This window comes from Caretta caretta, chromosome 14 (genome assembly GCF_965140235.1).
Source record: "Caretta caretta isolate rCarCar2 chromosome 14, rCarCar1.hap1, whole genome shotgun sequence".
NCBI classification, from domain to species: domain Eukaryota; kingdom Metazoa; phylum Chordata; order Testudines; family Cheloniidae; genus Caretta; species Caretta caretta.
This window is the reverse complement of record NC_134219.1, coordinates 6,489,480-6,511,153: the sequence shown is the minus strand read 5'-3', so window position 1 is coordinate 6,511,153 and position 21,674 is coordinate 6,489,480. Positions and strand designations below refer to the sequence as shown.

The 21,674-nt window shown below is 45.1% G+C and overlaps 1 protein-coding gene and 1 long non-coding RNA gene across 2 annotated transcripts in view; one reads left to right on the top strand and one right to left on the bottom strand.

The window, feature by feature from the left end:
* The window catches only part of LOC142069018 (uncharacterized), a 38,923-nt gene extending 31,523 nt beyond the window's left edge, over nt 1-7,400 (top strand). Inside the window, exon 3 of the long non-coding RNA XR_012664871.1 lies at nt 7,100-7,400. This is a non-coding gene — a long non-coding RNA (uncharacterized LOC142069018). The remainder of the gene's footprint in view (nt 1-7,099) is intronic.
* LOC125621314 (cilia- and flagella-associated protein 337-like) overlaps nt 1-21,674 on the bottom strand; it is a 51,062-nt gene that overhangs the window by 6,556 nt on the left and 22,832 nt on the right. The window contains exons 14-17 of the mRNA XM_048818073.2: nt 21,242-21,381; nt 17,543-17,688; nt 13,818-14,035; nt 5,644-5,828 (exon numbers count right to left, since the gene is read on the bottom strand). Coding sequence (XP_048674030.2) covers nt 13,901-14,035; nt 17,543-17,688; nt 21,242-21,381 — 421 coding nt within the window. The 3' untranslated portion in view covers nt 5,644-5,828; nt 13,818-13,900. The remainder of the gene's footprint in view (nt 1-5,643; nt 5,829-13,817; nt 14,036-17,542; nt 17,689-21,241; nt 21,382-21,674) is intronic.

Below are 21,674 nucleotides of genomic sequence, written 5' to 3'. Positions count from 1 at the left end.
CTCCCCCTGACCCTGCCTGCTGGATATGGTTCCAGATCTGTCCCCTTCCTTCCAAGGGATGGGAATTGGTTTGCTGTCTCCCCTCCTTCCTGGCCTGCAGCTTTACGTTCTTGGCTTAAACCCCTTTCTTGTGGAACCCTACTCTACGCAGCCTGCATCCCTAGCTAGGCTTCAGCATGCTTGTAACGTAGTTTGTAACAGGGCTAGGTGTGGACGCAAGCCCTGCACCATTGCTCTAGGTAGGGTGACCAGCAAGCAAGTGTGAAAAATTGGGATGGGGGTGGCGGGTAATAGGTGCCGAGATAAGAAAAAAATCCTCAAATATTGGGACTGTCCCTATAAAATTGGGACATCTAGTCACCCTAGGCTGCAAGTGCATTTGAAGGTGGCTCCCAAACACAGGGCCTGATCCAAAGCCCACAAATGCCAACGGGAGCCTGTCCACTTCAGTGACTCAGAGGCCCGGTTAACAGCTCCAGGGTGGACAGAGCTTGAGACCCATGAGGGAGACAGGGAGCCCACTGCTGTCACTGGGAGATTTGCAGGAGCAGTTTGCAGGTCCACACCAGCATGGGATCCTGTGCAGCATGGATAGCTTTTGCTTTTGTTCCCCACTCCGGCCCCTAAGGGCTGAGAAGCAGACAAAGAGGCAGACGCAGCAAGGTGACTTCAGAGGATGCCCGGGCAGGGCAGAGATCATTCGTACAGCGGAGCATGTAAAACACTGGCAGCCTCTGATGATCCAGGTGAGGCTTGGAAGGTAGGATTTGGAAAGAGAATTATGCAGCCGTGTCTGTTTGAATGAGGGAATTCGCTCTTTTCCCATTTCGTTCCTCGCCTCCAATACCTGTGAGTTTTAAACAATTTGATAGGCCGGAAAAAGGCATTCTTCAGCATGGCCGGGGCTCAGCACTGTCTAGACTTCAAAACACAACAGTGCACACCCCTCCTTGAACTCCTGCCACTGCCTTTCTCAACATTTCCTAGACATGGAAGCTGAGAGCCCTTTGCTTTGCCAAAGTCTCAATCATGCTAATGAGCCCCGAGTTCCTGTAGCATCTGGCAACTGGTCCTGCTGAACTTACAGCAGGTGTTAGCAAAGTTCATTTCCAAAACCACATCCATCTGAAAAATTCAGCCTTCACTTCCCATTATGGAGTGACAGCATCTCCCTTCAGGCTGACAGAGAGAGAGAGAAGCTTGGAGCAGTCCGTTCCTGGAGGGACTGCTTCCTAATAATTACGCTACAGGGGTAAGCTTTCTACTGGTGTGTTACTATCAGGCCAAATTGCTGTCTAAATCCTGTCAGAAAGGAGATACCTCTTGTAGCTTGGAAGCATGTCTTCTTTTCTTTAAAACCAGCTATGTCCAGAGACCCGAGGTCGCAGCTGCCCTAAATAACCTGCTCTTTCTCGCGTATTTCCTTTCCAGCTTCTTATCTGTATGCTGAGGGATCTGTGGTTCTACAAATCTGGTTACCCTTAAGTGAATTTAGATTTCTCATGTACTGAGGTGTTTTTTTAATTTTGGGCAGAGTTTCTCACGTTAATAGTTAGCCTTTAACTCCGTGGGTTTTCATCACAAAGAATGGGACCTGGTTGTCCCTGTGTCTCTGAGTGCAGCCCAAGTGAAGAGAGTTTAATGAGAAGGCACAGGGTTTGCCTAACCCCATGATCTAAGTAACTCCTTAAAACCCTGTTTCTACCCCAGTCATGCCCCCTCCACATCCCTCATGATGTGGCTCAGCCTGGACCCTTTAGTGCTGAGAGGAGGCATTTTCTAATTGCCTCTTGTCACCCGTACAGCGTGTGTCAGGTCCATGACACGTCCATCCCCTGCAGGCCTTAGTTATGTGCTGGTGAACGGGTTTGCCTCGCTGCTCTTCTCTACTGGATGGACTGTCAGACCTGCTCCTGTATCAGCTCATTTCACCCTCTGGCTATCTTAGGTACTTTAGAGCCCTCATAGGACTTCATAGTTATTAATGGCTTTTATCTCACTACACTCTGTGACACAGGGAAATAATCTCCTCAGTTTTAGAAATGGGGAACTGAGGCAGGTGGTAGGTTGAGTGACTTGCCCCGTGTGACACACCGCGACCCTGTAGCTGAGCCAGGAATTGAACCTATGTCTTTTGAGTCTTAGTCCAGAATGCTGATGGCAAGGCCCTTCTTCCCTCTTGTGGCCTAGGAGGGACAGAACCAAAACTAACACTACAGGTAATTTAGCTCATGTAACAGAGGCCTATGGTTTCGGAGCTCAAGGTGTCAGTTGCCATGGGAGTGTCCTGTGATTATTTTCAGAAGTGACTAGTGATTTCGAGTGTCTCAATTTTTGCGTGCCTAACTTGACACCCCTTAAAGGGGCCTGATTTCCAGAAGATGGGTGTTCAGCACTTTCTGGAAACCAGATCCCTTTAAGGTATATCAAACCGGACAGCCCAAAATGGAGGCCACCAGAATCACCAGTCACTTTAGAAACTTGAAGCCCCAACACTCCAAAATTTTGACCCAGAGAAAAAAACACTCAGCAGAAACAATTTATCGGTGTTGGATCACCGTGGAGCGGATTCCAGCCCCACAGCTCTGATCCGGCAGCTGGCAGCTCTAATCTGATAGGCTGGAAAAGTAAAACAAATCAATGAAAAACTCCATGTTAGGACTCCGCCCATCTGATGTAGATTTGACCGTGTGTGATAGATAATGTGTCAGATTGAGCTGCAGCTTAAAAAAAAAACAAATGTCACGCGTGAATATGAAGGGTGTGTTCATCTAAGATGCAGTGTTCAGTGGCAGGACACCGAATGGTAATTAAAACATTCAGCAGATGGGAACAGACCAGCAAACACTTAAGTGACACTAAGCCCACCTAATACAAGGAATGCGGAAGGTGCACGTGCGAAGCAGAAAGGCAATAACCCTACTGCCTTCCATTCCACAGTGGATCTGAAACCAGTCTCATTAATTCAGTTCCCCCGCAAGGTGGGTTTTACACATGGGGACTCTGTGGCACGGAGTGTAAGTCATGCAGGAAATCTGTAGCAGAACCCAGGAATCCTGGCTCCATGTTTCCTGCTCTAACGCCTAAACAGCACGCCACCTGGTACTTAAGGGCTTGATCTCAAGCACATTGGAGTTAAAGGAAAGAGTCTTTAATTGCTCACTGTTCAGGATTTGGATATGGAAACACATCCAGATATAAAGTGCTGCAGTGTATTGGGAGCTCTCCAAAGTGGCAAGATGGCAGATTTCTCTGTCCTCCCAGGCAGCTGGAACAGATTTTCCATTTGACAAAAAGGTCTGATCTATGGGCTTCCAAACAGCACTCTGGACAAAGCGCTTATATGTGTTTTAACAAACATGTTCGTGAAGGCAGGGTTTGCGGCTAGCCCACTAAGAGTTGGCTGCAAGCTGCTCCTAGTTTGGAAGGAAAAGTCCAGGAAATCTGTGTCTAGGCTAAACAAATCTGAGCACATGCACCCGTTCAGCCTTGAATCTCGGAAGCCTTTGACCGGCCAGTAGCTCCAGGTGGTCAGAATTTGCAGTCTTGCTGGTTGATTTCTATAGGGCAATCCAGACCCCAAATGGTTATGTGGGTGCTGTTCTTCACTCTCCTCCCAGCTTGATAACTGCACAGTTATTACCATCTCCATATGGCACATGATTTCCTGGGGCAGATTGCGTCATCAGCCCATCACATCCAGCATCCCAGCTTTTGCAGCAGCCAAGGCCTGAAACTTCAGAGCAAGGCAAATTGATCCTTTTAGGCCCTCACTCAGCAAAGCACTTAGGCGCTTGCTTCATGCTAAGCATGTTCTTAAGTCCATCTCTATTCTGCACTTAAACATGTGCTTAACTTTAAGAACAGACTTCAGTTCCCTTGACTTCAGTGGGTTTTAAACACCTGTTTATGTGCTTTGCTGAGCTGGCACCTTCATGCACCTGGCCTAGTATGTAATACTATCCACAGATGTGGGATTTCCTTCCTGAGCCCTGTGGTGATCAGGTGGCATGAAGCATGAGATTTAACTTCCCTGATCTGATCATACATATGGCAATAATGGTAATCCAATTATCTAGCCTTTTAAAAATGCAGCCACACTATTTGACTCTCTGCTCCAGAAACGTGGTGTTTCACAGTGAATAGATTTCTGTTCATTTGGGAAGATCTAAAAGTATTTCCATTGTGGGCATTTGTTCAGTTTAATGTATACTAGGGGTCACTGTGTGTTCCCCCCTCCACTCCTAGGCTAGGAATTTTCTGGGCAGTGTTGATTTTTTTCCATAGGTTGTTTTTAGCTAGCTTTTTTTGTTGGTACCCAAAGACCTTTGGGTGTTGGCACTACATACATGAGAATATTTTATTATTTATCACAGTTATGAATGCGACTCTGTTTGCTGCATGGCCCCTAATGATTTACACAAATTCCTGGAACCCATATTGTGCAAAGTGAATGGAAACCTTGCAGCTGTGCATTCCTTAAGTGAAAAGTGCAGTCCAGTTCCAGTCTGTTTCTTAGCAATAAGTCAAGCCTTTGCAATCTATGGAACAGCTTGGCAGCCGTGTAAAACTGTCTGACTGTTAGAACAATTTGTTGCTAATTTATTCTGAGTCCTGCCCTGAAGTCCTGACTCCAGTAAACCCCCATCCCTACATTTCCAATATTTGCCAGTTGGCTTCACTGTGTTTTGACTGCGAAGACTTCAAGATTGGAGCCTTAGGAGCACTTCTGACTCTTTGAAAATCACAGTTTTTTTACTCAGCAATTGCAGAACATTCAGATCATTTTAAAGAGGAGGCAAACAAGCAGCCGACTGGGATTTGGCTGAAGTAATTAATTCAGCTCTTCACAGCCTCATTAGGTATAAATTTCTCTCTGGAACCTAATTAAAATACTTGAATATCCATCTTTCAGCACCTTTTGTGAAGCTTGATGACAAACAATGAGTCACTCTATTTTATAGTTACATAAATGTTAACTTTTTTAAAGAGAGACACATTTGGGGCCAGATCCTAAACTTTCCATCTGGCTACTCTGGGTTGCTCAGACCGCACAGAACAGCCAGGAGCCTGGCCTAGATGGGCAGCGGGGGATTCCCAAGATATACAGCAGCATCTCCCAGAGAGCAGGTTGTGCTGGACTAGCTGGGGGTGGAGAGCCATGAAGGTGTATGGAGTAACCTGGGTAGGTTGTAAACACACATAGCCTGGGTACAAGGGATCAAGGGATTACATTTTTCTGAAAGGGGAGGAAATTAGTCTTCAAAAGTCTGAGATATGCTGGCATGGGGAAAAGGCAGCATAGTGGGAATGGGGAACAGGTGGGAGGAGGGCCAAGAGTGGAGTGTACTGCGTTGCAGCTGATCCTTACCTGTGCAATGGCCTTAAGGGCTCAGAACAAACCAGCCAGTCCAAGAGTGGCCCTCAGGCTGTTCTAACTTGCACTGCGGGTTGGTTTCACCCCTGGCTGCCCCCAGGAATGGGGAAGGTATATTGCAGCCATCTTTGCCCACTTTTCTGTCCGTTGCACAGGGAGCATGATGGGAGGTCTCACTGTCCAGCCAGAAGAGCTGAAGTTAAGGGCTAACTCTTGAGAATATGCTCCTGGCTCTTAAGGCGGGCCCACTGCTGGCAAACACTTACCCTGCGGTTGCTCTCTCTCCTCCATTGTACTTCCCCCGTTGATCTCCTGGTTTACCTTCGCTTCGGTCTCTCCCTCCACATTGCTGACAAGCTCCCCTGAGCTGAATAGCAGCCCATCCGTGTATGCCAGCTGCTTGGTTGGCGTTCGTTTTTTCCTGATTTCTTTTCTCTCACTCCAGGGGTCCCTGATAAAAAAAGAAAAAAAAAAGTAAAATAAAACGGTGCTACTGTGAGAGTGGGTTAAATATCTGTAACCAAACCCGGGCTGATCATCGCAGCCAGCCGGAGAAAATGTGAAACCCAAACGGGTCAGAATCATCTTACCGACAAAGAATCATAGAATACCAGGGTTGGAAGGGACCTCAGGAGGCCATCTAGTCCAACCCCCTGCTCAAAGCAGGACCAATCCCCAATTTTTGCCCCAGATCCCAAATGGCCCCCTCAAGGATTGAACTCATAACCCTGGGTTTAGCAGACCAATGCGCAAACCACTGAGCTCTCCCTCCCCACAAAGGATGTCGGGAGCTCCATTACAGGAGCCATTGGGAACAGGAAGTTACTGTTGAGAATAATCTTGGATTGGGAAGGGGATTGGATTATTTTACTTGATGACCTTTTCCATCTAAGATTTCTATGGTTCACACAATGTCACAGATAGTCATATTAACCCTGTTTCTATAGAAGGCAAAGACAATGCTCCAATTGAGTTAAGTGGTGCTAGATGCCATACAGAACACAGAAAGATCTGCCTCACGTGTTATTCTATATGGTAATAAGATATCTGGCCATACTGGCAACGTGGAGTGTGGCAGGGATTCCTGAAGACAGAGCTCTGTGAAAAGGAGAAAAGTATCACCCCAACTGTGTTAACAGTCTTTTGCCATATCAGCCCAGGTCATTTCACAGCCTGAAAAGTTCACTTTTCATTAAACGCATTGAAATGGAAAATTCAGCACAGTTTGACACAAAAATTCATCTTCACTAGAATGAAACTTCACATGTCCAAAACCAGTGGGTTTCCTCAAAGATACTATTGCGCAGAAATCCATGACATTGCCCCCTGCCCCATCTGGACCAGTTCCACGTAATCGAACCCGAATGCGAAAACCTCAAATACTGCAAATGTCACTGCAAATATTTCACATGGCCATAATTAGCTGTGTGGCCAAAGTAGGAGCACTGTAGAAGTAGAAATTCAACAGTGTAAGCTACGGAAGAGGTTAAAACCACTACAGAAGGCAGTCCCAGCTCAATAGTAAACTGGATTTATTGGTTTAATTTACGGACACTAGTCAGATAACGATGCCTTTGAACAATAGTAGCAATGCTTGAGCTGCTGAGTCTAATCTTGACCTAACAAGTAGTTTTAAAACTGGCCTATTAACTGGAATGGTGTGACACTTGGCTTATATCTGTTTACCAAATGCTTTCTCTTTATATTGCACTTTTGTCTCAGCTTGTGGCTGCAAAGCCAGTAGAGGCGACTTACCTGCAATCCCCCACGCCACCCAGTCGCAGCAAATGGCAAGGAAAGAACAAAACAGAAATGTTTTCCCACAGGAAGTGGGCCAATTCAAGGGGAGCTGCACAAGCTTGACTTTCTGGAGTTTGTTCTGTTGAGAAGATGGGTAACTTCTACTAAGAAAGTCTTCGTGAGAGAATAAGCTTAAATCAGACTGTTCTCGCTATGTAATAGTCATGTCTGTCCGAAGCTGTCCACTGAGATTATAGATAGCAAATAAAATAGACTAAAGAAATGTATGGCCATTCATTTCTCTTCTGAAAAGGAAATTCCTTGGGCCAGATTCACTACAGGGGCATAAGCAGGCACAGGTCCACTGACAGCCACCGAGTTGAGCCTGCTTACGTCAGCCCAGAGTCCAAAGCTTCCTGACAGGCTGGAAGCCATGACAGAGTCATACACTTTATCCATTCCCACGGCCCTGAAAGAATTCAGATTCTCCATCTAACAGTCATACACAGCCAGCTAAATGACTATGCTTGCTGGGTGAGGCAAGCTGGCATAAGGCTCCTGAGCCCAACATGACTCCACGGGTGGTTAGCTTGGTCCCCGGCCAAAGCAGTGAAATTGGAAGGAAGTATGTGGCTTCTCTTTGGTACTTTGTGGTTTGACCATCTGCAGGGAGCTTGAGTAGGCGAGCATCTCTCTTTCTGCACATCCCCTCCTCCATACCAGCCCAACAGCCAAGGAGCAGTGATAGTCTCTATCGCTATAATAAATGACACTTCTGTAGAGCTTGCCATCCGAGGATCTCAAAGCACTGGCAAGCCTGCACTTGGAACACTGCATTCAGCTCCTGCACCTCAGTAACAGAAAGACGTAGAGGAAAGAACAGCAGCAAAATGATTGCCGGAGTGGAGGGGCTGGTTTATGATGAAAGAGCTTGGCCGTGCGGGATGAGATAATCACCTAGAGTATCAGAGCTGTGCCAAGGGTGGAGATGAATGGAGGGCATAACTATGGGTAATGGGATGAAGGTAAGAAAAGGAGCATTGACGGTACCATGGGGAGTCTTTCTGGCAGTGAGATTTATTAAATAGTGAAGGAGTCTTTCATTGGACGTGGCAGAGGCCTCACCATGTGGCAGGCAATTTTAATCTAGGAAATAGCTCTCCACCAGCAGGCGAGGGACTGGACAAGTGAGATGAGTGTTGAATCTCTAATTTCTGTGATTAATTGGAGATCATCTTTAGGGGTTACAATCAGGGAAAACTTTTGTAAATCAGTGTTTCCATTAGATGCCTATTTTTCTAAGGTAACCCATACCTTCCCTCCCATCTCCCCCAACTTTTGCTTTGGCCTGAAACGTACTGGTACATGGCCAGAGAGAAATGTTTGCTGAATACAGCTGAGGAGGGTGGGGAGGGAAAAGTACATTCATGTCATTTTTAAGATGCAAGATTACAAAAAGCTAAAAAATAGACTTTTGTGGTTTCTGAAGCCATTTGGCATTCCTGGATGGGAGCTGATGAGGCTCTGGGTTTTTGTTATTATTTAGACACCCTTACATTTTGCAGGGCTATTTCTCTTCAGTGTGGGTATGTGTGGGTAGTAAAGCAGAGGGTATTTTGGGGGAAAAAAACAAAGTTAAAAATGGCCTGGTTATCGAGTTTAGAAAAGTGCTCATTGCATGTGCAACCACTTGTTTTTTTTAAAAAGAGAGCTCAAATTTGCTGTAGATTTTGAGGACGTGGGCATGCAATACCAAAACACAATGGAGTATATATGGGAAAACAACTGAAGCAGGCTCCTCTTGAGCTGAGATCCTGAAGAATAGATATATTTCATATGCATTTCCTGATTTATGTTAGTTTGTATCTAGTACTGTGTGGGAGTGTGGGTTTGTACAGGAGTCAGCTAAACCTTCTGGTGGGCTCAGGTTGGATTGTTTCAAGGTTGCTCAGATAAAGGTCCACACAAACAAAGAACTCTCGGCTGAACTCATTGAACTCACAAACTCAGAGAGCAGCGTCGGCCCAATATACTGGGCTCTGATGATCATCATATAAGTTTTAGTAACTGTTGCACCAAATTCAATTCTTGTGGATATCAACTTATACTTCGAACCCCATCTTCAGTGCTGAAGGATTGTCACTAAATCCTGCATGCTCAGAAGAGAATCCTATTCACTAGCATCAAGGGTTAAGTGGCTTTTGACCTCTCTGTACCTATTAGTGCCCAGCATACTCCTAATCTGTCCTAGGACAATTGCTGTGGATCTTATTCTTCCTGATTCAGGCTATGTCTACACTACTGCAGGATCGATGCTGCTGTGATCGATGCACTGGGGGTCGATTTAGCGGGTTTTGAAGACCCGCTAAATCAACGGCAGACTCCAGTACTCCAACAGGAACAAGAGGAGTAAGAATAATTGACGGGAGAGCATCTCCTGTCAACCCAGTGTGGTGTAGACACCACAGTAAGTCGACCTAAGCTAAGTAGCTGGAGTAGCGTAACTTAGGTTGACTTACCGCGGTAGTGTAGACATAGCCTCAATGTTGACTCAATGTCAGTCCAGTAAGTCAAGAATTATTTCACTTCTTTCTGTTTCTTTCTCCCAACATTGGACAATTAAACACTATCTTCTCGAACGGTAACAGTCAACGGATCAAGTTGTGGGCTCAGTTACACTGGTGTGTAAATCCAGAGTGACTCTGCTAATTTCAGTAGGATCACTCTGGATTTACACCAGTGTAACTGAGAGTAGTGTTTGGTCCATAGTTTTGATGTCAGACAAAACTTAGAGAAAAACAGTCACTCGATCAGATTTTGTAAGAGAAATAAATAACTACGCTTCATTCTCCCAGTAGCATTGCCATGCGGTGTGACAGTTTCCTGAAGGAGATATTCTTATGGCTTCAGAGGCTTGCGCTCAGATGCTGGACAAATCTCTCTTGACCAGAGGTGACACAGTTATAAGAGATGCACATTCTTTACTTGTCAGGTTCAAGCACTTATTAACTATTGACTCTCAGGTATTCTCTGATCTGAACTTCTAAAAACACAAAAATATTAAGATTTCTGTTTTCCTGGTCCCGAAGTACATACTGACTTATCTAACAAGTGCATCCCATTTGATATTCTCTTTACCCATTAATCCTTTCAAATGGAGGAAAAAGGACTTTAAATTTCCAGTTAACTCTCTTTGTTCAACTAATGCTTCCTTGTAAAACCTTAATATGGCTAGTTTTCCTCTCGGGTTAATTAATATTTGATTAGTCATCTGGAAAGGTCATGGATGTTTATCAATAACAGCAGAGAGATGATTGTCTTCCAAAAATTATAATATCTGTAGAATAATTAGGCATTCTTGATAACAGCTAGACACAGATCTTTATTTACTCTTTTGCTGTGAGTGGAAGTTAATTTTGTTTGGCTATGAAAGAATTAATCCCAACCTCTTCACAGGGTAGGTTTGTCCAAAGCTTCTTGGGTATCATTTTTCCTATTGTGAACACAATGCTTTTTTTTCTGGCTGAAACAACTGGATTTGTGGAAAGAAACTGGAAGAACTTAGTATAATAGGCCTGACTTTGGTGAACATTGTTGATCTGAGCCCTTTGTTGTTTTTGTGGACTGGAGGGAGATTGAAAAATCTGGCACTTTACAAAAGACTGTTTATAGCTTTGGCTGTTAAGAAAAGCTGGAATCGAGTCATTTACAAAGCATCTGATAACCTTTTCAGAGCTCCCGTCTGCTTCAAATTAACAGTGTTTATTTTCTTTGCCTCTGGTTCCAGCTCAGTGTAATCAGTTGACAAATCTTCTGTGACTTTAGCTAGGAGCACGTTTGAAAGGTACGTCTGGTCTGTTGCTTACACATGCAAAATTTTCAAAAAAGATTTACTTTTACTACTTCCTTGCACGTTCCGCCCGGTTGCTGGTTTACTGAATGTACCTTGTACAAGGACTAGATTTATAGAGCATCTGCCTCACCTTTGGAGAAGACTCTGAATGCAGATTATTCCAGGAATCAGCGACAGAAATGCTGTCGGGGGCCATAGTTTCTTGGGCAAGGCCGGCAGGGGGTATGTAGTTGAAACAAGAACTACTGAGGTCACTCGGTATGGGAGTATGGTAATTCCAGAGAGATTTTTAAATCAAAGCACAAATCGGTAAAGCTTTACAATGATGGCTTTTTTCCCATCCTGGACTCAGGTGCCTTTCAGCCAGCAGGCAGCCCTTGGCTGTGTCTGTGCCGAGCTTCTTTGGCAAACATTTCCCTCTGCAGCTAACACAGCTGCAGCTCCTTTCTTGTAGAGAGCCTTACTGTGTACATGGCTCTCACAGCCACTGGCATTTTGAGTGCAGTGTCATTTTGACTTGCTCTGAGAGCAGACTTGTGAAAAATACGACCTTGCCAGTGCTTCCACTGCAGTTAACGCGACTGGAACGGCACTGATGTGAGCAACAGTGGGAAATTTTTGCCCCTCCCCCAGAGCCCTTTGTGTAGACTGCTCTTGAGCATCAGCATCAGCAGGAGAAGAGTAAAGGGTGTCAGGGGAGGCTGCTTTCAGGGGGACAAGTGTTGCCAATGCTTATGATTGATTTCATGATTTTTCTTTGTTTCCCTGTAAAGCACCAGCTCCTGGAGTCAAATGATTACATAATAATCTCAGCTTTCATTAAAAAACAGTACTTTTCTAGTCGTCGTGGTTGAGGAGAAAAGGTTGAAAATGTGAACCTTTAAAGGCGCCGGTACAAAAAGTGAAAGAACCCCAAATGTATCATTTTAATAATCTCAAGGTTTTTATGTCAAGCTCATGATTGGCAAGAGGGGGAAGAGTAAGATTAACTCAGCTGAGTTTAACTGACACTGTGGGATCAAGCTGATGAAAGAAGATTTTCTCACCTACCCTATTAAAGCTCTCCTCAGCAGGTCATCACATCTGCTGAGCATCCTCTCATTTACTGGCTTCTTTAAGTAGGAGATTTTCTGTATTAATCTCTTCATAGCTCTCCCACACCCCACAGGATGTACTGTGGCTAAATCCTAGAACCTTAGTTAGGCAGGCATGCTAACACCTTTAATACGTAGGCTAATTAACAAAACTATTGTTAACCGACTTCCAACTGCACACCCCTAATTGTCACCTACCACCTCACACTGAAACCCATACTGGGTATCATTAAACAATTACAACCCTTTCTCAATAGGGATCCCATCCTGAAAGAAATATTTCCTGAACCCTTTCTTCTGGCCTTCAAACAATCCCCCAACCTCACCAAGCTCATCATCAGAAGCAAGCTCCCCGCAGACCAGGACCCACCAACACAAAGGGGCACCAGACCCTGCCAGAACAACAGATGCAAAACCAGCAGCCATAGCTCCACTGTTACAATGATCAACACCCTCCCACAACACACCTTTCCGGATTCCTGGGTCCTACATGTGCCTATCACAATATGTGGTGTACTGACCCAGTGCACAAATGCCCCAGTAACCACTATGTGGGTGAACCCAGACAATCACAATGCTCTCGAATGAATTCACACAGAAACATAATAAAAGACAAAAACATCCTGTCACCCATGGGCCAACGCTTTCCCCAAAATGAGCAATCCCCTCTGACCTCAGTCTTTGTCCTCAAAGGAAACCTGCACAATGCCTTCAAAAGATGAGCTGGGGAGCTGAAATTCAATCTTTGCTAGACGCTAAAAATCACGGTTGCAATAATGACGCGGGATTTATGGCTTATTCTGACACTCTTTTTGGTCGTCTGACTGCAGGGGTGTTAATGGGCCATGTCACCTTGAACGGTCCTTTAGAACGTGTGTTAACCACTTATGCTAAACAATCTGTTCCACCTTGTATTCAGCTATGACACTCTGAGTCCCTTCCCCAGACCTGAGGAAGAGCTGAGTGTAGCTTGCAAGCTGGTCTCTTTCACCAACAGGAATTGGTCCAATAAAAGATCTTGCCTTATGCACCTTGTCTCTCTAATATCAAAACTAGCCCACATTTGCCAAGCCTACTGTAGCTGTTATACAGACTCCCTATGTACATCACAGCTTGAATAGCCTTAACATTAAAATTAAAGCATTTTAATATGTCCTAGCACATAATATATATAGTTTAATCTTGCACCAGGCCAGTGGTTACAGGTCAACAGTGATGAAGAAGGGAGGAGAGAACTTTATCGTTTCGCATCTGTGGTACAGGTAGGGTGCTGGGGAGAAGATCCCAAGAGACGGGAAGGATCATCTGGAGCCAAAGAGTATGAGCCCCAGTGTCACCCAAGGCACCCATGGTGATGAGATTACATAAGAATTTATATAGAATAGAAGCAAAGAGTCTCTTTGCAACCTGCACCTTCATCCCCCCAACTGCCTGAACTCGCCTCCAATCCCTTAATGGGAAGCACCCCAGCCAGATCAGACTAGCTGACAAATCAGCCCCTCCCAGAATTGGTATTGTGCAGGTTAGCCAAGGCTAACGGAGTTCCCCACACATATGACTTAGTACAGACTCCACAAATCCCAGGGCCATCCTTGCCCTTCAGACTGTCCAAGTCAGTATCTATTTGAATTTCTTGCTAGGTAAGCGTTGGTCATGACAATGAGATGCACTGGGGGCAGAGGAGGGGTAACGTTCTCAGAAATTCATCACAGAAATAGCCTTAGAAGTGATCCATCTTGGGCTGGAAACTTACTTGGGATGGGCGAACGTTGATGGATTTTTCAAGTCCCATCTCTTTTCCTGCCCAAAGGTTCCCACAAATTTCCCGTCTGGGGTCTACAGTCTGGCGCATCTGTCCGAGGAGCCGCTCAGGATGAATGAATCTGAACCGAACATGAAGTGTTCGACACTCACCACAATGCTGTTATGGGCTCTCCAGCTACACAGTAAGGGAGGCTTTTCCAGAGAGCCCTGGGACAATGGATACAGGAGAAAGAGATTCAGGTAGCTGGCCACTAATCATAACCTTAAAAAAATCCCAACAGAGAAAGCAGAATCCATGTCACATGAATGGAACCTAGGCCATGGGATTGATCCAGGTCAATAAGGCTTCAGGTAAGAAGTGGGGTTATTCATGTGAGTGATGCATTTCGTTGGGTCTGACCTACCTTAGATAAAGGGGGAGGAGTTGTATAACAGATTTTTTTCTGTATTTTATCATCTTAAAACCGTCAGCGCAAAAACCATCCTTTATTAATTCTTGGCTAATTATCCTGAAGAGATTCAGCCTTTGACCTTGTGTCCGATATACTTGGCATGGATTAATGAAATATTTCATACCCAATCTCGTCATTTAATTAGAAAAGGAAGACAGGAAAAACTGAATGCTCCCAGCAGCTAATATGAATTTCCAAAGCAGTGACCAGTCCCTGCTTCCAGAATGAAGATCCTCATTACCTTTAAAAATGGAGAATAATGAGCCCAATCTTTTGTCCTTACTCAGGCGAGACTGCCTTGGGCTTAATTAGGATGTGTGAGGGAGACATGAAGTTAAAAAGCGAACACATGGACAGTAGCACCATTGGGACACGTACACAGTGAACCTAAAGTAACTATGATCTCAGCATGGTAACCCTCCAGCTGCCCTTCCCACCTTTCTTCTCTCTGCTATTAGTTGACAGAAAGGTGGGATGGAATCAGGAATGGAATCTTATTTGTTCTGTAAAACACTTAGTACACGGTATGTATTGTACGTACTGTATAAATCATTGTTAATAACACTATGTGACTGGCTCCGTGGAATACTCCAGCTGCGGTGTTAGCAAGATGCTTATCGCTCTAAGTAACTTGTTTACTTAGCAGGCTTAATAATTGTATCGCTTGCTTTCTGCATGTGCTGTGTCTCTTAGCCCCAGCATTGGAGATTTGTAAGGGAAGCAATCCCAGTGCTCAGCTCATGTTATTAGCTGAGTCAGCAAGAAAGGAGCACATTAGAGGCTGAGCTGAACTAATCTTATCTTGTTGCAGGCAACATGGCCTTTTGTCTCTCCAGTTTTCTCCATAAAGATTTTTTTTAATCATGGAGTCCATTCAAGGAAATCAACAGTCTTTGCTTTCCTGCCAGAGATGTAAATGAATGTAGCAGACATATTTGTGGGGGATGCCTGAAGGCCATATTTAAGATGGTGATGCTACAAACTACCATGCTTACAAACTAGAAGTTCAGGGAAACCCCAGGAGTTCCTGTTCAGGAAGAATGGACCAGTGGTTAGAGCATTAGCTTGGGAAACTCAGGACCAATTCCCTGCTTCAACAATGTCTTCCTGTGAGAGCCTGGGCAAGTCTCTCTGTGTCTCAGTTCCTCCTCTGTAAAATGGTTCACTGGTAATGGGAGCCATATGGCACAGATGTATTGAGCTTTCCCCACCAACCCCTTTGGCCAGTGGAGCAGTCCTGATCTCACATATATACATTCATACATATAGAGAGGCCTCTAATCTGCAGTTCTGTATCAATTGTCAGTAGGACTGACAAGCTAATTGGGTCAGAACAGCTACCACAAAGCCCTGGGGCCTCGAAATGTGAGGGCTAGAATAGTAATGTGTTCCTTACATTATTCATGGGTGATGAAGGGTTAGAACATGCTGGCTTGGGAACATTAACCACCTGGTGAAATGTTTTAGTAGATTCATAGAGTCCAAGGCCAGAAGGAACCATTGTGATCATCTAGTCTGATCTCCAGTCTAATGCAGGCCAGAGAACTTCCAGAGAACTTCCTCACAGTAATTCCTAGAGCAGATCTTGAAGGAAAAACACCTAATCTTGATTTTAAAAAGGCCAGTAATGGAGAATTCACCACCATCCTTGGTAAATTGTGAATGACTCTCACCACTAACAAAGTCCTGTGGATTGAGAACAGTGCTGTATTAATAGTTCTTACCAGGCTTTCTGGGTGATGGCTAGATGGTCCAGAGGCTCGCTGTGCAGAAGGAACAATAGGACTGATAAATGACAGGGTGGTAACTATAACTAAACCCTTCCCATGAAGCTCCTGGCAACAGCTTACTTCACTTCAGAGTCTGGTCTAGTGATTCCAAACCCATGGATAATTCTCAAGCTACTGTAGCTACTATTGGTTGTCACTGAAACTTCTGGAACTTTTCTTCCAGACCTCTGTGAAGTCACCAACTCGCTGCCAGGCTTCTCTTATTCAGACACTATGGCACAAAAATGTCTGTGTCCTGACCTGTGGGAGGGGCTTAGCCACCTGAAATGGTGGTAGTAGCCGGATGGGCTGGGCATGTGTGTGCTTGCAAGCGTGCATGTGTTAGACCTGTGGGATCTTAAACACAAAGGGAGCCGCTGGTAATTCAGTGATTCACATCTAGTCGTAGGCAGGCTCTTTACTTAAATATTATTATTTATTGTGAATTGACAATGTCTTGTTGGGATGATGAGGCTGTGCAAAACCAGAGGAAAAAGTGTTCCCTGCCTGAAGGATCTGACAACCTAAATCAGACAGCCACCGGTCAGACAGACAGCTAAACTTCTAGGGATGCGGATATTTTAGCAAATATATTGTAACAATCCAGGAGCACCAAAAACAATTTTCATTCTGCTGCACACCAAGGGTACTCAGAACTTCATGGCTTCTGTGCTAGTGGCAACAGAATACCTGTTTTCCTGGAATTAAAAGCTCAGGTCTTTGCCAGCTGATGTACAGGTGAATCTCTGCAAACTGTGAGCAGTGCATTTCCTATGACAAACATCTGGGAAGTTCTGATCCCATCCAACGGTGTGTACACCCACACCTATGTGTGTGTGTGCTTGCCAGTTCATAAAAACCTAAACAATGCTTGTTGAGTTATCACTGAATGACCTGGGCAGAAAATGTGAAAACAGAGATTGAACCAAATCATAAAATTTGGATCTGGATTCTGCAGGGGGGGCTGGGACAATTTGTATAATGAGGGTGCCGAGAGCCATTGAACCAAACTGTAAACCCTGTATATAATGGAAGCCACTTCAAGCTGGGGCGTGCAGTAGCACCCCCAGCATCCCTCGTTCCAGCATCTACGGATTCTGCCCCAGTGTAGGGCCCTGGGGTTTGGATTCAGTGATTTCAGGCCCATTGTTAGTTTTGAAGAGATGTTTGGAGGATCTTTGGCTCACCAGGAGAGAATGACAGCTCCAAGAATAAAGGGTGGCATGGAAGCCCTAAGATGGATAATAAAGACTCGGGAAGTACCTATTCAAGTTTGCCTAATGCCTGCCGGAGACATTAAAAAGATGCCTGACATGCTCTTGCCCAAAGAAGTGAGCAATGCCCTTGACAAGTGAAGCATCGTGGACATGAACTCCCTAGGGATAATTAGGAAATAAATAACAACACACATGAACATGGTAACCCAGTGAACTGCTTTGTCCGTACATGCCAAGGCCATTTCCATATACCGAGAATGAAGTGTCAAGATTTACCTGAGTTCTAGGGGACAGCCCATAATCTGAAATGTCCCAAACCTGGATGAATCCACCTGTGTCTCCAGATACAAGAACACTGTTCATTTGATTGGTGGACAATCCAGTCACAGCCACGTCCTGTGTAGCTGGGGCATAATAAAAACCTGAAACAACAAGAGAGGATGAAGGGTAACACTTTCAAAAGCCTATTACACTGACACTGTGGAAAGTGGCTTCATTAGGTAGCTCATCAGCAGCACTTCACTGAAAAGAGGATGAAAATTCTTTGTTCCACTTCTAACTCTATCACACTGCACCTATTATTAACACAGGAAAAGGCGTCTCTTCTGCACCATTAGAGTCGCATTGGCAGCACAGGCCTCCTCACACTGTATCACACCTGTTATAATAAACAGGTGCTATATTTAATGCCTTATATCTATATAACAACTGTCGCTGGAAGAATACCAATGTGCTTGCATATATAAAATTAGTCACCCACTATTGAAATGCAGCCACCTCTGGGTTGGAATCTGGCAGCCACTCTAACAACATTGGGTAACAGTTCTTGTTGTTGTTTCTCCTTAGAGAGAGGAATATTGCCTTCAGTTGAAATGCTGGAGTTTTTTTGGACAGTTATTCATGTTGGACTTTGGCAGAGAGCATGGGACCCACTCCAGAATGGCCAATACACCCAGTGGTAGGAGACTCATCTGGGATGTGAGACACCTGGCTTTGGAGCAGGGACTTGAATCGGGGTCTCCAACATGTCAGGTGAGCATCCAAACCACTGGGCTATAGATTCTCTCTCTCTTTGTCCCAATGAATATTTAGTTATTTATACAAAGTGGAACAAAAGAGAACTAGATAAATTCATGGAGGTTAAGTCCATTAATGGCTATTAGCCAGGATGGGTAAGGAATGGTGTCCCTAGCCTCTGTTTGTCAGAGGTTGGAGATGGATGGCAGGAGAGAGATCACTTGATCATTACCTGTTAGGTTCACTCCATCTGGGGCACCTGGCTCTGGCCACTGTCGGCAGACAGGATACTGGGCTGGATGGACCTTTGGTCTGACCCAGTATGGCCGTTCTTATGTAACAGCTCTAGCAGGAGTTATCTATAGACAGATGGACTCTCTAGCATGGTTGGGACATGTGCCTGGGGTGTAGGAGATCCAGGTGTGCGTCCAAACCACTGGGCTGTTGGCTATTCTGGGGATTCTCTCTCTCTGTCTTGTTTTTGTGTGGGAAATTTTGAAAGCTCTCAGTTTTGTTCTGATGTGGAACAAAAACAAATTCTGAAACCTCACCATTTTTCATGGAACGGAAGCTCAGCATCTTGTCAGGCGTCTCATGGATGTACCCCAAAATCAAGGGCTACTTTAGAAAATATTGGCCCGAGGGTGTGTCCACTCAGCAGCTGGGAGGTGCAATTCCCACCGCAGGTGGACATAACACGCACCAGCTCTGCTTGAGATAGTGCCTCAAGATCGCACTGCAGGGACGGGGCTTAGCCTGAGGATGTACCCATGAGGCTGGGCAGGACTGTACTTGGGCAACTAGCCAGAGTGGCTGCGTGTGACTCTGCAACCGTGCTATTGTTAGGTGCTAGATTGAGCAAAGCTAGCATGTGTATGTCTACCTGCCCTAGGAATCACACCTCCCCGAAGCTATGTAGACGTATCCTTAGTGTCTCTGCGCAAAACCTGATCCTACTGAAATTAATGGGAGTTTAGCCATTGACTTCAATGAGGCCAGGATTTTGCCCTCTGCGTGTCTGTTTGACTCACAGTTACTGGTAGTCATCACAGATGGAAATTCCTCAGCTGCAGTGGGTTTCATTTTCGGTAACCGCTCACCATGTACAATTGCAGCTGCCTGGATTGCCATTTCCCACCCATGAACTCTGTGCTCCCTTTTATGCTTTGCTAAAATGATCTGTTCCAATGAGCGTGGCTGTGCATTGAATAACACTGCTTTGTCTTTTTGCATGGTAATTTGTTGTACGTTTCCTGCAGTTAGTTTAAGGCTTGCTCTTTGGTTTTCATTTTTGTAGTTTTTTTTCTCCCCCACAGGGATACTGAAGTGGGTCACTGAAAAAAACAAAACAAAACCCAGCCCAACCCCAATCACTGGGAAAATACATTTCCCAAGAGAAAGGGTTTGAATATCCTGTTTTTAAAGCTTTTCTCATGTCCTGTTTGGAAGCTTTTCTTGTTAGCTAGCATTTTGGTTTTGTAAATAACATACATTTTCCAATTGTTCTTAGTGCCAGAATCTGAAGTTCCAATAACTGGAATATTGGCACTATAGGAAGGAGAGAGAATAAATAAGCATCAGATACATCCCTGCCGTTAGACCAGGGAAGAATTTGGCTCTTTGGGCCAAATCCTCATTCCAATGTAGTCGATGGATATTGTGCTTTTAATTCCAAAGGGATCGTGATTTGGTCCAATAATGTCTTATGTCTCTCAGTAGGACTATGGTTATAGCACATGTTGCCAGAATCCTTCTGAGAGAGAATTTCTGGAACAACAGATCAGTTAAAGATCCGAACACACCAATGAACATGGATCAGTTTAATTACAATCCAGATTTCAGTCAGATGCCGGCTGCAAGGCCTTTAACATTAAGCTGTGTCTACACTAGCACTTTTGTCGGTATAACTTATGTCACTCAGGGGTGTGAAAAAACACACCCCTGAGTGACACAAGTGACACCGACAGAAGCGCTGGTGTGGACAGCGCTACGTCGGTGGGAGAGAGCTCTCCCTTTGGCACAGAGCGGCTACATGGGAGATCTTGCATTGGGACAGCTGTGCCGCTGTAAGGTCTGTAGTGTAGACATGGCCTTAGCCCTGGTCTACACGACAAACTTATGTCGGGACAACTACGTTGCTCCAGGTTGTGGAAAAACGACACCTCTGAGCAACGCAGTTATACCGACTGAACTCCCGGTGTAGACAGTGCTCTGTTGACAGGAAGGCTTGTTGACTGCCTCTCGGGGAGGTGGAGTACCTACGCCAATGGGAGAAGCTCTTCCCGTCAGCGTAGGTAGCGTCTTCACTAAGCGCTACAGCAGCGGAGGTGTGCTGAGGCAGTGCTGGGAGTGTAGATAAGCCCGCAGTTACAATTAGCATCAGCTTTAGGAATAGGTGGGATACGTGATCAACCAAAGCATTTCAGAGGGAACATCAGAGCTCCGAACACTCGGGGATGAATTCACCTGCAGGAAGAGACCCCTGCGCTCCAGAAGCCCATTTACAGAGTACATGCTGCAGAAGAAGCCAGCTAGCTAGAAGACTCCGTACTCCTGACTGTGGGTTGCAGGAGAAGAACATCTAGCCAGAGGACACGTTCCCTTCTCTAACATGGGTTGGGCATGAGACATGGAGAGGATGGGAAGGAAAAGTAATAGTGTACAATTCAGGATTAATTACTTCAGGTTAGATGGAGGCGTCTCCCTTGTTTCTCCAGCACCAAACCAAGCTGTTTCTGCCACATCCTCATGGCTTGTTGGCCCACGGACCAAGAGGCCCGGAGGAGACACACACACCTTCGGGTCTCTAGATAGGCAGCAACGAGCTCTTAACACCTGCTCCCCATTGAAGTTAATAGCAAAACTCCCACTGACTTCAGTGAGCCAAAATTTCTCCACAGGCCGCCAGGATCCAAACATCTAGCTGAAGCTATGATGACTTTCACAGGTAAGTCTTACCAAATTGCCGTTGTTCTGCAAAGACGCTCCACCAGCGAAGGCTCCCGGCATCAGAGCTCACAAGGATTGCACTGTCTTTTGAAACACCACCCAGGGATCGATGCTGGAGAAAGAGTAGCTTATCCACTGGAGGATGTGACCTAAAATTCAGTGAAGAAGATGTTCAGACCTATTTCCCCAACCCTTTGTTTTCTTTGAAGTCCACCTGGCAGGTCAAAACACCCAACTTTTTAAAAAAGGGCTGGTTATTCCCATTGGAAAGGAGGGGAAAAGCCCGGACCTATAAATGCGGTTGCATTTGGGAATACTAATCACATTTTCCTTTGATTGCTTTCTTCACACAGACATAAATTAAACCCCCCCACACATTTAATTGTTTTTATTTAACTATTAATGCCAATTTCTACAGGAGAACCCCCAAATAAATGTCTGT